Source organism: Phalacrocorax aristotelis, chromosome 21 (genome assembly GCF_949628215.1).
Source record: "Phalacrocorax aristotelis chromosome 21, bGulAri2.1, whole genome shotgun sequence".
In the NCBI taxonomy this organism is placed as follows: Eukaryota; Metazoa; Chordata; class Aves; order Suliformes; family Phalacrocoracidae; genus Phalacrocorax; species Phalacrocorax aristotelis.
In genome coordinates this window covers 7,056,535-7,076,918 of record NC_134296.1, presented here as the reverse complement: position 1 = coordinate 7,076,918, position 20,384 = coordinate 7,056,535, and the positions used below count along the sequence as shown (strand labels likewise).

The 20,384-nt window shown below is 54.9% G+C and overlaps 1 protein-coding gene across 13 annotated transcripts in view; it reads left to right on the top strand.

The window, feature by feature from the left end:
- LAMB3 (laminin subunit beta 3) overlaps positions 1–20,202 on the top strand; it is a 68,216-nt gene extending 48,014 nt beyond the window's left edge. For 11 of the 13 annotated variants that reach the window (XM_075115501.1, XM_075115503.1, XM_075115498.1 and 8 more), the window contains 20 exons: positions 4,941–5,055; positions 5,266–5,339; positions 5,789–5,971; positions 6,340–6,403; positions 6,738–6,913; positions 7,624–7,747; positions 8,107–8,295; positions 8,391–8,546; positions 9,151–9,347; positions 10,254–10,365; positions 10,847–11,219; positions 11,700–11,860; positions 12,937–13,145; positions 14,251–14,454; positions 15,158–15,302; positions 16,640–16,847; positions 17,863–18,004; positions 18,391–18,567; positions 19,029–19,182; positions 19,664–20,202. In XM_075115501.1, the coding sequence (XP_074971602.1) occupies positions 4,941–5,055; positions 5,266–5,339; positions 5,789–5,971; positions 6,340–6,403; positions 6,738–6,913; positions 7,624–7,747; positions 8,107–8,295; positions 8,391–8,546; positions 9,151–9,347; positions 10,254–10,365; positions 10,847–11,219; positions 11,700–11,860; positions 12,937–13,145; positions 14,251–14,454; positions 15,158–15,302; positions 16,640–16,847; positions 17,863–18,004; positions 18,391–18,567; positions 19,029–19,182; positions 19,664–19,800 (3,300 nt within the window). In that variant the 3' untranslated portion in view covers positions 19,801–20,202. Of the gene's footprint in view, positions 1–1,933; positions 1,994–4,940; positions 5,056–5,265; positions 5,340–5,788; positions 5,972–6,339; positions 6,404–6,737; positions 6,914–7,623; positions 7,748–8,106; positions 8,296–8,390; positions 8,547–9,150; positions 9,348–10,253; positions 10,366–10,846; positions 11,220–11,699; positions 11,861–12,936; positions 13,146–14,250; positions 14,455–15,157; positions 15,303–16,639; positions 16,848–17,862; positions 18,005–18,390; positions 18,568–19,028; positions 19,183–19,663 lie in introns of those variants that run through there. The other 2 variants (XM_075115506.1, XM_075115495.1) reach the window with 2 other exon arrangements.
- Positions 20,203–20,384: the final 182 nt, after the last annotated feature.

Here is a 20,384-nt window from a genome sequence, read left to right as displayed (position 1 = left end):
GCTTATCTCATCTTATTCTGGCATTCAGACACGCCCTGCTCTTTGCTGCAGGGATATGTCCCTGCCTGTAATGAATGCACAGAAGGAAAAAACCTATTTCCCATTATTTTTTTTTCCCCTCCACCTCCCTTCTCTGTATCTTCTTTTGCCACAGGACTGCAAATTGACACATATGCTGACAGACATCACGTTATTCCCTCGCAGACAAGCTGCAGAGGCACCAGGACCCCGGCGATGCGGGCGGGGTGTGGGGATAAGCTGGTGCGGTATGGCTTTTGCAGACTGTCAGCCTGGCAGATTTTAAATGAAGTTTTGCTGAGGGGGGATGATGAGAACAGACGGGGTGAGGAAAACAGGCACCCACGTGCTTGCTTTTAAGCCAGAGAAATGAACTGCATTTCCTTAAACCCTATACCTAAAATGTTTATCCAGATTGCGTCGTCTTCCCCATCTCCGCTGTCACCTCTGAATTTGGGGGTCACTGGTAAAACCAAGTGCTCAAGGTCACAAGGTAAAACCTGAGAGCTCCCTGCCCAGTGTCGCTTCTGAGCGGCCAAGCAAGGATGGATGTGACATTAGATGTTGTGGCTGAGAGATACATCTGTGGCTCAGAACCGAAGCACAGTCTGCTTTAGCAAATACCAGTTGCTCACTGGGGAGTTTAACCACGCTGACATAACCATGGGTAACTTCCACCATGATTTCCCATGGAAATTGTACGGAGTACTTCATGGGCAAGAGGAGCCCTGCTCTGCGAGCCTGGCGCAGCGACGTCCTACAGCTAGAGTTAACGGGATGAAAATGGGTTGGACTAGAGAATTGCATAACTTGGCTCTAACAGGTGCCTCTGCAACCCAGGTAATTTATTCTTGCTGCCCACCCTATTTCTTAGTAACCGTCAGTCTCTCTGTATAGATTATAAATTCCCATTGCCTCCCAGATTGTCCCAAAATAAACTGGGCACAGTAATTACTGTCCCTATACAATATTAGTTGTGCAAGACCACGCGCGGCTCCCGCATGGGAGGCTGCATGCCAGGAGCCCGACGGACACGGCGCTGGGTTAAGCGCAGGGCCACCAAGGTCTCGGCATCTACGAAAGGTCTTTGTTTCATGACTGGGGAGAAGCAGCTTCCTGTTTTTTGCTGATGAATAACTTCAGTTTATTTTGGGCTGTGCACCTATGCCAGGAGGTTTTATTTCAAGGGCTCGCTGCTTATGTTAAAATGGCAGCTAGAGCTACTTAAAATACTTTGGGCTGAGTCCATCAGCTTAAAATTGTTTGCGGTTTTCTGCCCCTGCGTGAGCGGGGAAGCACGGGAGGCCGACCAGCAGCTGGTTCACAAGGTCAGGGCGGGAGGAGAGCAGCGAAAGCCCGCAGCGGAGAGCGGGCGGGCGAGGGCTGTGTCCCTGCACACACCGCGCAGGAGCGTCCCAGCTGCGTGATGTAGCTCACGGCCGTTTTTACAATACCTGGTTGTTCATTTACGCGGATTTTTTTTTTTTCCCCTCTCCACCGTTTATTTCTAAAACATGAGTCTGTTTATTCTCAACACACTAGCTTTTCCTCTAAAACGACTGCCTTCTGAATTCCATTTCAAAAGGCTGGGAGGAATTTCCTTTCATCTCTGAACCCCCACAGCCTGTATTTTGAGTGACTCCTAAGGTAGCTTGGAGGCACAGAGCGGCGGTTAGCGATTTCCATGCAGACTTATGACTTCTTTTGCCTTCCTACGGGCCTTTTCAGCCCCACGTCCCGTACCTTCTCAAACACGTACGGTCTCTCTTCTGCTGCAGTCGCCTGGGCTGGGGCCTTTGGAGCCTGGCAGGGAGGGGACGATGTGCTGGAGAGCCAGGGCTGGGGCTGCCGCAGGGGTCAGGGACCCAGCTTAGACCATGACCTCTTCATTGCTGTTAGTCACGTACTCCCGCAGTCCTGGTCTATTCCTGGCAAGCCCAGCTCTGAAGCATCTATGGAGTCTGTTGCTATGCTGGTAAAAAAAGAAGGGGAGGGCTGGGGAAAGGTGTGTGCTTGGTGAATCTCCCCTCAGCCCGGCGCTGGAGTGTCATTTTTGGTAATTCCGTCTGTCCCGAGGAACTTTGAGACACATAGTCACAGTCAGTAATAGCAAATCCTCCTGTTGTGCAATAGAGGGGTTTCACAATTTGATCCAAGGACGTGAAATTTTGTTCCCAGTGTTAATTTTAGCCTTAATTAAAAAGCTGGGGAGGGGGGGAAGGAAAAAATAGGCAAAGATTTTTGCACTGAGCGCAGCCCCCGGGGCTGCATGGGAGGGTCTGTCTCACGCAGACAGTTTAAGCTTCATTTTCACTTAGCACCACGTTTTAAGTGTGGTTGCAGCTTCATTGCCAGCGTTGCACTGAAGCTACTAGGAGGCACTTATGTCTCTGCCTGTGTGAATGGCCTAATAAGTATGTGTGAATCACCCTTAATGAATAATTTAGCCAAGATTAACCTTTCCCCTTGCAGAAAGCCTTCCTCTCCCTTTGCTAATCGCAGTCAGAACTGTTGTGAAGTTTAATCATTATTGTGAATTGTTCACTAGATTGTTTATGTGGATAATTCCTGTAGCTTCCTGACAATTTGCTGCTAGTAGTCGTTATCTGAAATGAGTTCTTCTGCCTGGACCCGGTTATATTATTTCTGAGTCTTACTGGCAGAGCCAGGAGGAGTTAGTAGAGCCAGAGAAACTGTATGATTATATATTTTTAATTCTCTGTTTGCTTACTCTGCAATATTGTTATAAATACTGTAGTTAGCCAACTCCTGTTCTGGGATATTTATAGACAGAGAACATAAAGACTGGAAAGTATTATGGAAACAGATCAGTTTTAAGTTAGGATCTCCCCTCAATATCTGCCCAAATCTTGAAAGGTTCCCAGGTCCGGGGGCAGAGCAGAGTCAGGTCTGGGCTTTGCTAGGAACTAAACCAACCCAGGGTCTGAGCTCGCGTCTGGCGGCTGCTGCTGCGCGGCCACCTCGCCTGTGCCGCCCGCTCCCGGGCTTTGCGCCTGCTGTGGTGCCAGGTAGTGCTTTCTCTTCAAAGCCAGCCTATGCCCTGTGGGGCTTGTGCGAGAGCAAGCAAAAAGGTAACTCTGGACAATGTTCTCCATGAATTTTTCTTTAAAATAAAGAAAAAAAAGGGGGAAAAAAGTAGTTCTTGTGAAGCTCAGTCTTTTTTTGTAAAATAAGAGGCTTGGCTGACTCAGGTGAGCCTGTTTCAGGAGTAAGGATATATGTGTAAACTCTGAATTAATCTTTTAAAGGGGAAACTAGAAATCTTGGTACTACTGTGCCCACCCCGGCCACCACCTCCTGCTGCCTTTCTGAGGCCCAGATCTCTCCCAACCCAAGCTCGTGTTTAGAGTCATCTTTGGTTTAGAATCAGATCGTTTGTTTAAGCATCAGATGGGGAGATTTTAGCACAGAGGTGGTTGTAAAGTGCTTCTTGTCACCTGAAGTCTCTGCTCAGCCACTGAAAGCTGAGCTCATCACTGGAGCCCCAAACATGCCCATGCCTCTGCTGTCCCTTATGCCATCCCAGGGACTGCCAGCCCTCACAGCAGGGTATCTCGTTGCCTTCCCGGTGTCAGCTGTTAGACCCTGTGCCAGACACACTCCCCTCCTCTCCCCCAAACTCACTTTCCTCCCAGGACGACCTTTCTGAGCCGTCCTGCCCCGCGCCGCCAAGGCCAGCGCCTGCCATCACTGGCAAACGCTGTTCTTAATCTTCCCCAATTTCTTGGGCTTTGGGATGTGTCGGTGTGAAGCGCCCGTCCCGCTGCTCCGTTTGGGAGGCTGCTTTACTGCTCGGGCCACTGACAGCTTGAATTTCTAGCTGAAACGTTTCGCGTCACTTTTGCTTTTGGGACAGGGTTATCTTCAACCCTTGCGTTTGCTCTGCTCTGAGCATGGCCGGTGCTGAGCGCTTCGGCCGGGGCCCCCCCGCGTCCCCCGTGGGATGCTGCTGTGGGCTCTGTCATCACCTGCTCTTTTAACATCGCTCTGGGACCTGCCCTTCCCCACCTTGGCCTCACCTGGGTGCCTCCCCCCTTGTTTTGCGGTGGCCCTCACCCACCTGCTCGCCCACCCTGTACCCACTTCTCCTCTTGGCCCATGCCCGGACCGTCCCCGCTCCCCATCTCTCGCTCAATCTCCTTCCTGCTCCTTTCTACACATCTCTCAGCCTACTCATGTCCCGCGCGCACCCGGCAGCCCCGTGTTAGTGGCTGCGCGGAGCGTTGCTTGGTTAGTCAAAATTTGGGTATTTGTTTGCTCCTCGGGGACCCTGTTCTCTCCCGTCCCCGTGTTCCCTGTGCTACATCTCTATTTGCTCCTTGAATTACTTGCTCAAGTGAAGGGCTGAACTTTGAGCCGTTCAACTTCCCACCCGCTGACTTCTCACCCGCTGAGAACTGTTTGCTCCCGCTCCGCTCCCAGGGGAGAGCGCAGGGGCCGAGCATCACCCGGGGCTTTTGGATGTGAGAGAAAGGCCTTTCTGTTCACCCCAACAAACAGCCCCTCGGCTGTGTGGAAAAGGCAAACTGGTCCTGAAAAGCTGCAAAGAACTTTCTATCAAGTGTTATCATTGGGGAGAACAGGGGGTTTGCTTAAAAAAAAGGTATTTTTGGTGGTTTTCCAAAGATATGTTTTAGTCGGAAGCGTTTTGGTTTTAGTTATTAGTCCATAAAACCACGAGCTGTGTTTTCTAATGGGGTGTGAAGGCGACTGCTTGAATCCTGCATATATCATTAGTCTTATTGGTCATGGTGCTTCAGGTCTCTAATAAACCAGCTTTACTTATGCCATTAGTTCCTTGTCGAGCCCACGCTTGGGCGCCTCGCCTCCGGGGTCTGCAGCGGGGTCTCTCCCTCCGGCTGAGCCGTGACGGTCGCTTCCACCCGCCCTTTCTCTTCCAGTGGAGCATGAAATGCTGCCGGTGCGACTCGCGGCTGCCGCACGCCTACAACGGCCACCGCGTGGAGAGCGTCCTGTCCTCCGCCGGGCACGGGCGCTGGTGGCAGTCCCAGAACGGTGAGTACCAGCTGGGCGCCCTGGGGCCTGCCGGGACACCCCGGCTCTGGGCCCCCTACAATAAACGGCATGAGAGGAAGAGGGGGAGGTGTTGAATCCAATCAATTTGAAGGAAAGAAGGAAATAAATTACTTGGCTCAGGCAGCTAAGCGGTTTATTTTCCTGAAGTCTGGAGTCTGCATCTCTGAAGCTGCCTCTCTTTGCCTGCAGGCATCAAGCATGTCTCTTTGCAGCTGGACCTGGACCAGCCGTTCCAGCTCAGCAGCATCCTGCTTCACTTCAGGGTTTGTGTGCATCATCCCTGCTCGCGAGGAGGTTGCAGACGATGGTGGATGTGCCCCACTGGGTGTGGGGATCTCAGTGCACAGCTCACTCTGGGCCCCCGATAGGAAGCACGCCAGGGACTGGGCCCCATCCCTCCATTTTCCATGGCCATTACCCCGGGTGTCTGGGAGGAGCAGAGCAGGGTCGGGGGTTCCCACCCATGACTGTCTGCCAAAAAATCTCCTCGGTGCAGACGGGTACTTTGTGGCTGCGAGTGCGGGGCTGCAGCAGTGCTGGCTGCGGGGAGGGGGAACGCGGAGGTTGTTGGTAACGTGTAAGGGAGGGAGTTGCTCCAGCAGCCTGCGGACGCCTGAGCGTGGAGGGAGGAGGAGGAGGAGGACCGGCATCCCCAGAGTGGGAGCTGGCTGGGGTGCACCACAATAGACGTGCCTCTTTGCCCTCTCTGCAGTCGCCACTGCCTGCAGCGATGCTGATCGAGCGCTCCACTGACTTCGGCAAGACCTGGGAGGTGTACCAGTACTTGGCCTCCGACTGTGCCGCCGCCTTCCCCCACGTCCCCCGGGGCTCCCCCGAGAGCTGGCAGGATGCTCGGTGCCAGGCGCTGCAGGGGTACCCTTTGCACGGGGGCAAGGTAGGATTTGTGGGGTGCCATGACCCTGGGTTTGGGGTGGGTGGCCTGCACGATGCTGCAGAAACATGTGGTGGCCTGGAAGTCTTTTACACCTATTGCACCGGGCAAGGGATGGAGCCCGTGGACATCTGGCACTGCTGAGGGGAGTCCTCAGGAGGATTCTTGCCCCTCTGGGAGGAAAGCCCTCGCTGCTTTGTGACAAGGGAGGTGTTATGTTGGTCTTCCTGTAAAACCTTCTGCAACTCTGAAGCCTTTTCGTTGTCTTATGTGATGTTCTGCAGAGGCAGGTCCAGAGCCCACGCTGCCTACAGCGTGAGAAGGAAGCACCTTGTGTTTCCTGCTTTTTGACTTATTTTTTCCCTTATCAGGTGAGATTCAGTGTCCAAGACCTGGCATCTACCATCACCACCTCTTACAGCCAGACTGTTGATAGTAAGTGAATGGTCTCTTTTATATCTGAGAAAGGGAGAGGGGGATGATGCACCGTGGTTTCTCCTACGGGCGATTGAGTGCACTGAGCCAGGGTAACCCCGTGGGGGAGCAGGGCCTTGGCAAACAAGGCCCTGAGCTGCATGTTAGACCACTGCCCTGGTGCCTCCAAGGTGTCAAGGAGCCGCATTCGGTCTTTGCTGATGACTCAGCTGCTGCTCTTCGTGCCGATGCCTCTGTCTTTTGCTCCGAGCCCTCCACGCGAACCGCAGTGCCCTTCTGCAGCTGGTGCCCGGGTGCCTGCTGCCCCCTCACACCTCTCCTCCTACCCCAACAGAGCTGGGGCAGTTCACCACCCTGCGGATCAACTTCACCGAGCTCCCCCACATTGCGTACCAGGGCTACCACTCGCCCAGCACCTTCTATGCCGTGACGGAGATGCGGGTGCTGGGGAGCTGCTTCTGCCACGGACATGCCGACCGCTGTGCCCCTTCGGGAGACCCGCAAGCTGCGGTGAGTGTTGGGGCGGAGCGAAAAGCCCACAGATGAGCTCTGTGGTATCAGACCATCCCTGAACCCCAGCGGGAACAACAGGCTCTGCCACTTGCCCAGGGAGACCTGGGCTGGGATGACCAGCAATGGGGTGTGGGAGTCTCCCCTGGCCAGAGGCTACGCGTAATCAGGGAAACGGTGCCCCATTTTGCCTGCAGCAATGGGGTGGTGGCTGCGAGACGGCAGCCTGTGGTACCCCCACATAAACCCCCTTTCTGTGTCAGGAAGAAGGTTGAGGGCCTTTATAAGGAGTTACGAAGCTCAGTGGCTGTGGGAGGTCATGCACTGGGGGAACTGCTCCTGCCAGCACTGGGCCTCTCGGCGGGGTGGGGGACACGCAGGAGGTTTCAGCAGGCTCCTTCGTGCCCAGGAGGATTTGCCAGCACGGGTTGTTTGCTGCTGTGGGATTCTCTTGTCTCCAGCTTGTGCTTGTCGACTTTGCCTCGAGCGTGGTTGTCCTCGGGTAGGTGGGAGAGGTGGTGGGGATTGAGGGGCAGCCTGTCCCCGATGCTGCAGCAGTGCGGTCTGGGTGCTGGAGCTCCATCTCTGTGCGGGGAGTGGGGCTGTGTGGGGGCAGGAGCAGGCTGGGGGTGTGCTGCAGAGGCAACAGGAGGATGAAGCTCTGAAGCGAGCAGCTACCATCCGGGAGGGGTAAAGCACTGTCTCTGCAGCAGGTCCACGGGCACTGCGTGTGTCAGCACAACACCGCCGGCCCCAACTGCGATCGCTGCGCTGCCCTCTACAACGACCGGCCGTGGGCACCTGCGGAGGACAACGATCCCCACGAGTGCCAGAGTATGGCGAGAGCCTTTCCCTCTCCCTTCCTGAGCCCTTTCCTAAATCCTCCCTTGCTGTGAGCTGTAGGACTGGGAGCGAGCTCAGAGACCTTCTACCGGGACACTTTGTGGGGCTGGATGTTAACGTGCCTCTGCAAAAGGCACCCCGACATGTTTGCACGTTGGGCTTTGCTCCATGGGGCTGTGGCCGGCTGATGCCCTGGTCTGGCTGGTGTCAGCTTGGTCCTGGGGTGATTACTGGGTGTCACCGTGTCACGCAGGGACTTGGGCACCCTCTAGTGCCGGAGCTGCCGCTGCTGGCAGGGTTTGCATGGTTGCAGTACTAGTTAGAACGTTTTGTTGTGTTTTTTTTTTTAGGGTGCAACTGCAATGGTCACTCGGCCTCGTGCCGCTTCGACCCGGAGCTGTACCGTGCCAGCGGAGGGGCGAGCGGGGGTGTCTGCGAGGACTGCCAGCACAACACCGCAGGCAACAACTGCGAGCGCTGCAAAACTAACTATTTTCGCAACCAGCAGCAAGGTCTCACCCATCCGGAAGCCTGTCTGCGTGAGTGCCTTGTTACCCACCCGGTAGCACCTTCCCCAGACCCCCCTGCCTGCCCCTCCCGCCCCTCAGCAGCGCTATTTCTTGCATGTTTCCAGCTTGTGAGTGTGACCCGGATGGCACCGTGCCGGGCTCCATCTGCGACCCGCTGACGGGGCGCTGTGTCTGCAAGGAGAACGTGCAGGGGGACCGCTGCCACCTCTGCAAGCCAGGGTTCACCCAGCTGGCCAACACCAACCCCGCAGGGTGCCGCAGTGAGTACACCCCTGCTTCCTGGGGTGCTCCCACCCCACCTCTGTGCTCAGCATCCTCAGTGGCTCTGAAAGGGTCCTGGTTCCTGGCCAGCTTTGATTTGGGGCTTCCAAGCCAAAGGCACATTTTGCAAAGGCTTATAAAACCTCCTTGCTCAGGCTGTGGCCTGTCTCGGGTATAAGTTTGGCAAAAAGCACAGGGAAGGCAGAGTTTGGGGCTTGTCTAGGGTTGTATCCCCCTCCCACGTGTCTCCCAGGCGCGCAGAGCTCGGGAAGCCGCGGGCGATGCCGGAGGCGATGCCGTGCGGGCGAGCGGAGCTGTGCGCAGCAGAGGGCAGCCGTGACTCGGGTCAGCGTCGCGTGTGCGGCTGGGCTGGAGGGACACCGAGGCCTCTTGGGCTGCCGAGTCCTGCTGCAGCGCTTGGGGAGGCAGCGCGGTGTTAGAGCAGGGGTGTGGGTCCCTCGTGCCGAGCTCAGGTGTGAAGGGAGAGAAAGGAGAGCTCGTCTTTGGGTGGCTGCAAGGTCATTCTGTGGTCCTGGCTTTGTGGGAAGCCGGGCTGGTGCTCTGCACCCAATTTTTAATATGACACAACCCTCCCCATTTCAGGATGCACCTGCAACGCGTTGGGAACACGGCAGGACATGCCCTGCGACGACGAGACGGGGAGGTGCTTCTGCCTGCCCAACGTGGTGGGGAACAACTGCGACCAGTGTGCGGCCGAGCACTGGGAGATGGGGAGCGGCCGGGGCTGCCAGCCCTGCGGCTGCCACCCACACGGCTCCCGCAGCCCCCACTGCAACCAGGTACCGCCCAGCCCACCCTGAGCATCCTCAGGGTAGATTCAGCCTATTTCAGCAATATTCTTCTTTCCTCCTCTCATGCATGTACCTGCAAGCTTGCTCACATTTTTCCTTTCCCAACTCTGCGAACGCTGCTGTGAGGGGCTGCCCGGGGGCAGCGGGGGGTCGAGCTGCACAGCCGAGAGTGCCACTGCAATGGAGCTGCGTCCCTGCTGGGCGGTACCACGCCGGGGATCGCTCGGAGCATCAAAAGCACCTGTTGGGTGGCTCTGTTGTCCCGTCCCATCTGTGGGAGCCTCCACAAAAGGGCCATGCATTCCCATGTACATCCTGCTCTTATTTTCCTTTTCCTATTTCCTGGAAACCACTATGACAGGCTATTCAAGAAAATGAAAGAAGGCTGTAATTATTGAGGCAAGATTAAGCCAATTTAAAAGGCCTGATATTTAGTAAGGAAGCCCTAATAAGAGATCTTCACACAGGCAAGTTAATTATCCTCATTTGTCAATGAAAAGCTTGTGTGTCACTTCAGGCTTAAGAGACACAACTAGGAAAAATAAACATATAAAAACCCCATGATAAACTCTAAGAGCTAAAGGTAAGTCTTAGATGAGCTCGGTACAGGGAGGAGACCCGAGATGGGAAACCAGCTGCTTATGGGCGATTCCTTTGTCTTTAAACCAAAGCTTAAAACTCTGCTTTGCAATGCTGGGGCTGTCTGGAGACTGTTTGTGTCGCCGTGGCTGAGGCTGCAGCCTGGCAGGAGCAGCATGGGCTCATCCTGGGCCTCAGGCTGAGTAGAGAAGATCGTCCATGGTGCTGGCTTTAGTGCTGCAGAGAAGTTTGGGGGGGGCTTTCCCAGGAAAGCATCCAGAGCCAGGTCTCCCTGATGTATTTCACTTTCCTCAGTTCACAGGACAGTGCCCGTGCAGAGAAGGCTTCACGGGACGGACGTGCTCTGCCACGCAGGAGCAGGTTTGCCCAGATAGGCACTATGGAGACGTCCGGGTAGGGTGCACAGGTAGGGAGCATCCATTGCGTTTTGGCTTGGTGTTGCTTAGCACGGTGAAATCATGGGTTATCTGGGGAAGAGCACCTGGCCCGTGTCCTGACATCAGCTTCTCCCACGCTATTTTGCAAGAGGAGTTTCCTCTCTGGAACAGTTTCCTAGTTAATCCCTGTTGCTCTGCCCATCTCCAGGTAGCCACTGGTTCCCTCCCAGCAGCCTTGGGTGAGACCCTTGGCCGTGCCTGTCCAGCCCTGCAGGGTCAGGGGCTGGGTGGGCGACTGGGCCTGGGGGCTCTTCCCATTCCTCTGCCCGTGCCACCTCCTTCCCAGAAGCTGCAGGGGCTGATGGGTGGGTGGAACTACAGATTGCACTGGCATCCCGTCCAAAAGGGGGTGATTTTGTGTATATATATAAAATATTTTTTTTAAAATATTATTTTTTTCCCCCTTTTGTGGGCTTCACCTCTATATCCCTCCACCTTTCCATCCCTCAGAGTGTGACTGCGACTTCCAGGGCACAGAGGACGTGGGGTGCGACAAGACGACGGGCCGATGCCTCTGCCGCCCGGGTGTCACGGGCTCCCGCTGCGACCAGTGCCAGCGGGGCCACTGCAACACCTACCCCGGCTGCGAGCTGTGCCACCCCTGCTTCCGCGCCTACGACGGGGACATCCAGCGCCTGTGCCTGCGCCAGGCTGGCCTCAGCAACTCCACCTCATGGCTGCCCCTTGGCAGCGGGGGCTCCCGCCTCGGCCCCCGCCTCTCGCAGGCGGAGGGCAGCGTGCAGCAGGCGCAGGGCATCCTCAGCCGCTCTTCTGTGACAGAGCAAAGCCTGGCCCAGGTGGGCGGCATGCTCACTGCGATGAGGTGAGGGACGGGTGATGCGAAAGGGGTGGATCCCTTAGCCAGGAGGGGATGCTGGTTTTTTCCCGTGTGCTCGCTCCACTTGTCGCACGGGGCCACTTGCGCGTGTTCTGCTTTGTTTCCGTAACTGAAAATCTTGCTCCGTTCACGTGGTGACCAGGGACACAGGAGAGCAGCGCTTCCACGTGTCCTGTGCAAAATGCTGCAAAGGCAGGAGGCCGGCGGACAGGCTCCGGGCGGTCGGCGTCTTGCCCGGTCCCTGCGTGGGCACAGCCCTGCGAGTTGTAGCTTAGCCCCACTCTCTGCTGCCTCTGCAAACCTGCGAGGCCGCGGTGTGTCCTCGGCTATCAGCCCTCTGGGCTCAGAAGTGCCCCTTCACCGGGTGTTGGCAGCATCCCAGCACGAGAGCACCCTGCTCTGACTACAGGTGGTGTGTTCTCTACTTGAATTCACATTTTCTGCCTTTTTTTTTTTTTCCCTCAGAGGGCAGGTCAGAGGTATAAATCCTGACCTTCATTTTCCGGATGAGACTGCCTCTCTGTCGAGGGAACTCGAAGCCCTCAACAGCAGCTTGCTTATCACTAACACCGAGTATCAGAGCAAGAAGACCCAGTTTGAAACCAGGCGCAGCACAGATCTGTCAGGTACAGTGCTGCGGCTGTAATACCTCTTAATTTGCAGCTGTTAATTTACCTCAGTGTGACTGTGCCTGGTGGTTTCCCACTGGCCAGGTGGATGAGATAGAGTTTTTAACCTTCTGTCGGCTTAGGAGCAGCAAATAGCATCCCTCTCATTGGGGAGGGAAGATGTATCTACCCAGCCCCTGGTCCATGACCCGGGGTTTCATGCTAATCGGCTTGTCTGCTCCAGCGTTTCGGGGCTGGGCAGCTCGCTCCACAGGCGCTGCATTCCCATCCCCTGGCCAGCACAAACTGCTGCCGGGGCGCAGCGGGAGCGGTGGGAAGGGGGGGAGCCCTGCTGGGAGCGTGTCACCGAACCCTGGAGGAAGCTGAGATAATGAAGGTTGTGCACAGATGGAAGGGATGGAGGGGTGGGGAAGAGAGCCAGGCGCCTGTCAGGTGCTTAGGAGAAGAGCTAATTAAGCCCGGTGATGATGCTGGTGGTAGGCTGCTATTATATCCCTGCTACAGTTAATTCTCTCCAAGTGCCTCATTGCTGCCTCCCCCTCCCTGCTGCAGCACACGGCTCAGCCGGCCAAGGACGCGCGAGCTGCGCTGAGCAGCCGCTGCCTGGCAGGTTCGCTCCGCACCTCGCCGTCCGAGCAGGGCGCAGAGGTCCGTGTCCCTGACCGCCCTCCTTCCAGGCTGTGCTGGAGGGCAGCGGCGGGGCCTGCTCAGGAGCCAGGGAAGGGGCTCTGAAAGGCCCCTGTCCCACCCTGCCAAAGCCCTTTTGGGCTGCACAGAGCAAAGCCCCGGATCAGCACGTGCTCGTCACCTTGCTTTAGTTTTGTTTCAGTCTTTTAGGCCTAGCCCGGAGTTTAGTCCTTCAAGAAAGCTATGTAGCTCACCAAAGGAATAGCTGAAAGGCATCTGGAAATAAAGGGAGCCTCTTCATTGTGCCGTAGTGACTAATCGCTCCGGCTGTGTCTCCCTCCTCTCTGTGCAAACATCCACTCGCAGGGTGTAGTCGATGCCTCTGTTTATGCTGCATTTATGAGTCACGAAGGGATTTGTGTCATTTATTGGTTTTATTCCTGCAGGAGCCTTCAATACAATCAGATCTGCTTACCAGACATCCACCAATGCTAGGAGCCTTGTCGCCGGCGCCTCCGACCTGCTGGCCGAGTCCCGGGAGAGCCGCAGGACTGTCGCGGGGCTGGAGGGGGGGCTTGCGGAGTCCACCTCCAAGCTGCTGGCCCTGAAGGGCGAGATAGCCTCATCTCCCAACCTGACCCCCGTCGTAAATAAGGTGAAGATACAAAGCGGTTTTATGACTTCCCTACTGCGCGCATCTGGTTTTCAGGAGGGCCCTGAGGTGCTCAGGAGGCGGAAGTCTCACCCTGCAGTCATACGTCTTTCTTCAAACAGTCCAGCACAAGACACGGTCTCTGTCCAGAGAGACTCATAAATGGCATCCAAACAACCTGCTGCTTTGGGACATCAGTAGAGAATTGTCTGAGCGTGCCTTGCCCAGGGAGCACAGATACCGAAGCATTGCCCACCACCCCCCTCCCACGCACACACTTTCTCCTCCAAGGATTCTCTCATGTGTCAATTCTTGTATCTCAAAGACCCACTTAATTTCTGGATGAGATTTCTTTTATTTCTCCTTTGCTGCTTTGTTATTGCCATGGAGATCCATTTCAGTGTCTCCTAATGTGCGGTTGCTGTGGAGACCACCAACCTCCCCTCTCTGCTTTTCAGGGCAGCAGTACGTTCCCAAGCGAGCAGCCTGTGCTGGTGCTCGCGCTGGCTCTGGGTTTGCACGTGCCCCTGCTGCAGCGCGCTCTTTGGTGGGTGGTAACTCTACAAGGTGCCGTACAATTAAAACCACTGATGTCCAGGCAAGAGGGCAGGGTCTTCTCATCCCATTCTCCCTCCCAAAGCAAACTGCACAGGTTGGGCAGGGTTCCCCTGCCACAAGGGGAAATGTTGCCGGCCTGAGACTAAATGAGATGTTTGCTCCTTGCAGGCGCGTTCGGTTACTTTCGTGAGCCACTGGGGTTCAGCTCCTGCGTTGCTCTCGTTTATGCTCCAGCTTGGGGCACTGAGGAGATGCAGACCTTGCGCTGCTGTCTCAGGGGTGGCATTCAGTGCTGCTCTACGTGTACGTAGCTCTGGCTGCCCTTCTACAGGTCACAGCCTCCGGTCCTTTGGGCTGTGCAGCATGCTCCGCCATCGGCAGGGCTGGCTCCGTCCCTGCTGCACGAGCACAGCAAGTGTCTGAGCTCCCTTGGCAAGGCTCTGTTGAAACTGTGGCCCCTGTGATGTGCTGCTTTGCCTCCCGGAGGGCACTGAGAACCTCGCCAGCGAGGCGAGTGCCCTCACTGCCCCACCGCTCTCTCCCCCTCCAGATCTGCGGTGGCTTCCGAGCGGAGACGTGCACGCCTGCCCGCTGCGAGGGGCTGCTCTGCCCGCGAGACAACAGCACTGCCTGCGGGGCCGGCCGCCCCTGCCACGGCATCTTCCCGCTCTCGTGCGGGGCCCTCGCCACGGCCGGGGAAGCTGCCAGGGAGTTTCGCAGCCTGAGCGCCCGGCTCCAGGAGACGGCACGGCTGGTGAGCGCGGGCAGCGATGCCTGTCCCGCGGCCGAGCCCCGGCTCGGTCCTTCGGTGTCAGGCAGCAGAGCCTGGGGGGACAGCTGTGAAGAGAAGCAGCTGTGATAAAATAGCCAGTCTCAAACTTGATTTGAGGCATGATCTTTTGGACAGCTGCAGGAATTCAGGAATTTTTTTGAGTGGGAGACTTCCCGCTGCGTGCGTGGGTCCTGCCTCCCCCCAGCACAGGAACCACAGAGCTGACGGCATGCGAACGGCTCTGGAAATGTCACAAGGAAGCTTGTCCTCCCCCTGGTTTGGGATTAGTATGGCAGAAGGGGTGGGGATGTGGAAAACTCGCTGAATCCGCAGGTGTATCTGCTCTAACATTTGATGCAACCGAGAACGCGCGTGTTAGTGCTCTTGCAGCTTCCTTGTACGGCCTCGTGGGTGCGTGCAAAGAGGAAGGGGGTTTTCAAACTTGTTCAAAATCCATTTCAAAGGTGCTTTCAGAAGCTGAACAGTACTGCCCCGGTTTGAGGGCTTCCTTTGCAAATTCAACCCTCAATCTTTAACAGCTACAGTCCTTTAAAACAGCGGCATATTAAGAATGGGGAACAGCATAATTTCCAAGTGCCTTGCCCGGTTCGCTCAGAGTTGAGGCAGGGCTGCTGGGATTCCAGGTCATGAAGAAATGGCTCCATCACAATATTGTTGTTTGCAGATTAAAACAACAGAGATGTCTGCAAATCAGATTCAAAGCAACACTCGGCAGCTTGTGGACCAGATGACTGTAACAAGGACCCAGATAGAAGGAGATGTCCGGCGCATCCAGCAGTTCATCCAGCAAGTCCGAAACTTCTTGTCAGGTAGCGTGCTGCAAGCTGTAAAGTGTGTCTTTGCACGTTGGCTTGTGCACGGAAAAAACTGATTTTTACAGTCATATTATGTATGAGAGTACAGCACGAGGGAGCCAGCTGTATAGCTCACCCTAGTTAAGCTCTAGGGTATCCAGTTTATCCGCACATGGGTGTTTATGTAGCAAAGGTAACGCACGTCCTCTGGGATGGCAGGGCAGGCTTGGACAGTGCGTTCTGAAAAAGGGAGAAGAGGTTTCAGCGGTATAAAAGTCCGTGAGTTTGTCAGGGGTTGCAGTTTGGCCAGCCAGCTTGCTCAGGCCTGACCGTGCTGTTCAGATCGACCCCAGTTAATCCTGGCTGTTTTACCTCTGTCGCCTTCCCTGGGATGTCACCAGGGCAGCCCCTGCCCGCTTCCCTCTGGGGACGTTTGGGGGCCATCGGAGAGGTCCGTGGGGCAGGAGGTACTGCACAGCCTTGACCTCTGTGCGCAGGGCTTTTGTGATGTCTCGCGACATCCCCCCGTGAACCGCTCTCAAATATTACCTCGAAAACAAAGAACTGAATTAACAAAAGTGGCAAGCTGTGGTGGGGTGGTCTTTTGTCTGTAGCACCGGCAGCAGCTTGCTTTGGGTCCCGCGCTCTGCTGCAGAGCCTTGAGCCGTCTCTGGGGCTCGAGGACAAACCCTTCCCGCGACTGGTGCTCTCCGAGGATTCGCAATCGGCATTGACCCGATGCAGAAACGTTTACCGGCGACACTCACTGACCGGAGATAAACAGACAAATCTCTGGAGCAGACTGTTAATCAGACAGGAATTCCTCGTTGTCCTATAAACCAGTGGGATGACTTATTGTTTGCAGACAGATTGTAATAACATAATGAGCCTCATGAGCATTAGCTGAATAAGAAAATCAGGTCATTTGGTGCTGCCTGGTGTTAATGATGAGTGAAGATATCTCCGTGCTAATCGCTGGGCTAATGTCCCGTGGGCTTTGCCTGCCTCTGATTCCTCGGTTTTATTAACTTTTACTTGTGAAATAAAAAAAGGCTTGTCTTGAAACACAACCTCATTTGCTTAGTGAGGTCCACCTGACTCTGCTCTGGGCTTAGCCAAGGTGTTCTTGTCACTAGGGTATCATTTTAGTACTTTCCTGAAAGTTTTACTGATATGAATGAGAAGCACATTAAATTCAAGGGCACTAAATTCAGGGTGGATCCTGGCAGCTGTCTGAAATGAAGAGACTGTGTGCGTGAGAGGCTGGATGTGTGCCCTCATCCTCCCTTGCATTTGCACTCCCACCTTCCTCCTCTCCCATTTCTGACACCGTCTATCTGTTTGCTCACTAGACAAGGACACGGACCCTGCCACTATCCAGGAAATCAGCGAGTCTGTTCTCTCCCTGCGTCTCCCCACGGATGCTGCTGCAGTCCTGAGAAAAATGACCGAGATCCAAAATCTGGCGACTCGGCTGCAGTGCCCGGAGAGCATACTTGCCCAGACGGCCGAGGACATCGCTAAGGCCAAGCAGCTTCAGCAGAAGGCAGAACAAGCCAGGTCGGTTGGGGTTCAAGGGCTTTCAGCAGCTGAGGGTCGCTCAGCTGGAGTGAGCGTGCTAGTTCTCAGCTGGGTTGAAATCGCACTCTTCTGCAGCTGTACTGACTTGCACAATGTGAAGTTTTAGCCCAGAGTCTTCTGCGTCCATACAGTGCTTAAAAGAATGGGTCTGTTATCTCTGCAGACACCTCCCTGGTGCCCCCAACACAAATAAGAAATCTGGCTGCCAAGAATAGATCTTGTTATAGATACTAGAGCAAGCAGGTCTTTACCAAAAGTAATGGAAGCTTTTCTCCCTCTCTCGAGTCCCTGCGATGGGAGATGACAGGGTTGCCCTGGTATTGCTCGATATTGGTGACCTACATCCTAATTGCACAAGAGAGCATGAGGAGATTAAATGGGCTATTTGTTTTCTGGGTGAAAGGTGGGAGGATTATCCCATGGTCCCTTAAAAAGTAATTACAGTGTGTCCTTGCAAATTTGGAGCATCTACTTTGTCACATGTTGACTTGCAGCAATATCCCAGCGAGGTTAGTGGGATAAGCATGTAAACTCCTTGCTAGTGTCTGACACCTGCTTAACCTGCTGGAAGTGATGAGACAAGGGAGTCTGGCTTTCTTCGGGGAGCTCTATCACCCGACCTGAATAGTCCCACTGCAAGCAGAAAAGTATTCACTGAAACTGGTTCAGTGGTTATTGCCTTCCCTTCAATACTTTTTCTTGCACTGCTTATGAAATAAATGTTTCTAACTAGTTTAATGGAAGGCTTTGCTCTCACCTCTCAGGTTGTCTCCTCTGCTCGGGGGTATGAAATGGAAGTAACGCTCCTCTCGGAAGGAAACCTGCTGGAGAGCAGTGTGTCCAGATGTGTGGCGTTTGGGGGAGGGCGATTGCAACCTTCTCAGTAACAACCCTGTCTTGCTTCTCAAGCTTCCTTATTCAGCCTCTGCAACTTTGAGCTCCAGCCCATGTGATTATCTGCGCTCACTCCTGGCTGTTTCCCACATTTCCCCAGGAACCGGGCGAACGCCGTGGAGGGCAACATGGAAGAGGTGGTCGGGAATCTGCGACAAGCAAACACGGTGCTCCTGGAGGCCCAGGGTGCCATCAGGGGCTCTGGCTCTTCCCTCCGGTTCATCCAGGAACGTGTTGATGAGGTAAGTTATAGCGATGTGTGGTGACTTCCCAAATACTGATACTATGCCCTGCTCACCGCTCCTTTGAAACGTCCACACTTGGTAGAGCCCTGCACCAATGCAGCTGGGAAATGGGATCGTTTTGCTGTAAAAATCTCTTCTTTCTGCGATGCCTCGCTTGTGTGCTTCTCCAAACACCAGCCGCGGTCCCTGCCGGAGCCCACTGAGACGAGCCCCGGGGCTGCCGCGCTGAGCTGCGCAGGGAGCAGCCGTCCAGTGCCTCTGAAACCCCGCTTCTGCGATGTGCCTGTTGAGCAGCGTAGCTCGTCCCTGCACGGAGGGAAAAAACATCAGGAGCGGGGCTCGGGTGTGATTTCCTCCTTAATGTGGAGCCACTCTGGTTTTAGATCGAGGCTGTTCTTGGTCCAGCCGAGAAGAACGTGAAGTCCATTGCGGGCCAGCTGGACGGGCTGATGGAGAGGCTATCGCAGCTGCGGCGTGGAGTGGACCAGAACCGCCTGCGGGCCACCGACACGCGGCAGACGGCCGGGGAGGCGGGCGAGCAGGCCCGGAGCGCGCAGCAGGTACCGGGCTCCGGCACGTCGCCGGCCGGGGCGGCCACGGCTGCGCTCCGCTTCCCTGCTGTTGTTAGACAGCAAAGCCAGCTGTGGCCTGGCATGGTTTTGGATGAGCTGAGGAGGCTTTCCTGTTCAGGCCACGGCTTGTGCGTAGACATATTGCTGCTTGTTGATCTGATGCAGTATCCCACTACCAAATTTGTCCAGGAACTTTCTCAGTCCTAATGCTTTTTGCTGGAAACTTACCTCTGGTGTATCGCCTGTCTGAGGCAGAGTAGCCCATACAGCTGTCAGTCAGCATCTTTTGGAGTGCATCACAAACGGTTACGCGTTTGCACGATAACATCGTGGCAAAGCTCTAGTGCAGTATCCATTTAATCTTTAAAATCAATTCAACATTGGAAAATCCCATTTCCCCCAGTCTATTTGCTCCATCCTACCTTTGCTGCTTATTTGCTTTTCCACAGGCTTTTGAACAAGTAAAACAAATGTACGCTGAGCTGAAGAGAAGGATGGAGCAGAGCCCGGCTCTGGGAGAGCAGGGCAGCAGGGTGCAAAGCATAGACCTGGAGGCACAGGCTCTGTTTGAGGAGACTTTGGCCATGATGCTCACGATGAAAAGTAAGACCCTTTGTGAACTCAATGTAATAATCTCTCGCCCTGGGGAAGAGCTTTTGACTCCCAGTGGGGTGAAGGAAAGAAATTAGGAGGAAGTCAACATACTTCTGGCAGTGAGATGGTGCAGATTTGGGCTGCGTGCGTTGGTGCTGTGCCAGCAAACTTAGAATTTGCCAGGGTGCGTGGGTGGCTGTGGAAGGGACGCCCTGCCTGCGATGCCAGGGCGGCCCATTTTTCTCCATGTGCTCACTTCCATTTTTAAGCATTCAAAGGTAATGGCTTTGGTTGGAGCAGCTGTGTCGGTTTTGAGGGGAGAAGAGGAATGCAGGAGGAGGCGGCAAATATTTGTTTCCCTTGCCCCACCAGAGCTATGCAGGAGGGAGGTGGAGGCTCAGCCCAGCCTGCTGGGGAGGGCAAAGGCCGCGGTGCCTTCCTCCTGTCCGATCGTCTCGCCACGTAACCCTTTCCTGCCCTCTCTCCTTAGCTTTAGAGACAGAAATTCAGGAAAGCAACAAGGCTTTGATGTCCAAGTCGGCCAGGCTGGTGGGCCTGGAGGAGCACGTGGGAAAGATCCGGGACGCCATCAACAAGCGAGTCATCTACTACGAGAGCTGCTCCTGAGCGAGCTGCCCGCGCACCGGCGGCACTGCCTTCCTCCTCTGCAGGCACTGACTTGTGTATTTATTCCCGTTTTCCATCTGGAGCTCTCATGTGCCTAATGTGCCTATTTTTAGCAAACTGCGTGTCCGTACCTCTGGAAAATGGCTGCGCTGAGCCAAAGGAGCGGCCCCTCGGAGAGGGATAACCTTGGTCGGACTGGCTGCAGCTGCCTGGTGGTTGGAGGAAAAAGGGGGAGAGACATCAATCTTCCATTGCAAATAAAAACCACCCCCAAAGCTGTTATTTCCAGAGGGGTTTATAAACCAAGACTTTTTTTCATTTTCTTGTTTTAGCCAATTCAAGCTCTTTTAGCTGAATATCACTGTTCAAATTAAAACCCTCGTGGGGCTTTTTAAAACCTTTTATCTACGCTGCAGTTAATCCTTAAAACTTGCCGTGGCTTCAGTACTTCCCTCCTTGATCTTTCTTCGAAGAACCAGATCACAGAAATGGAGAATTTTATCTCCATTATATCTATTCAACCTACCTATATTTATACAAATAAGAGAAATGCGACCTCGTTCGCAAAGGTGAAGTCAAATGTC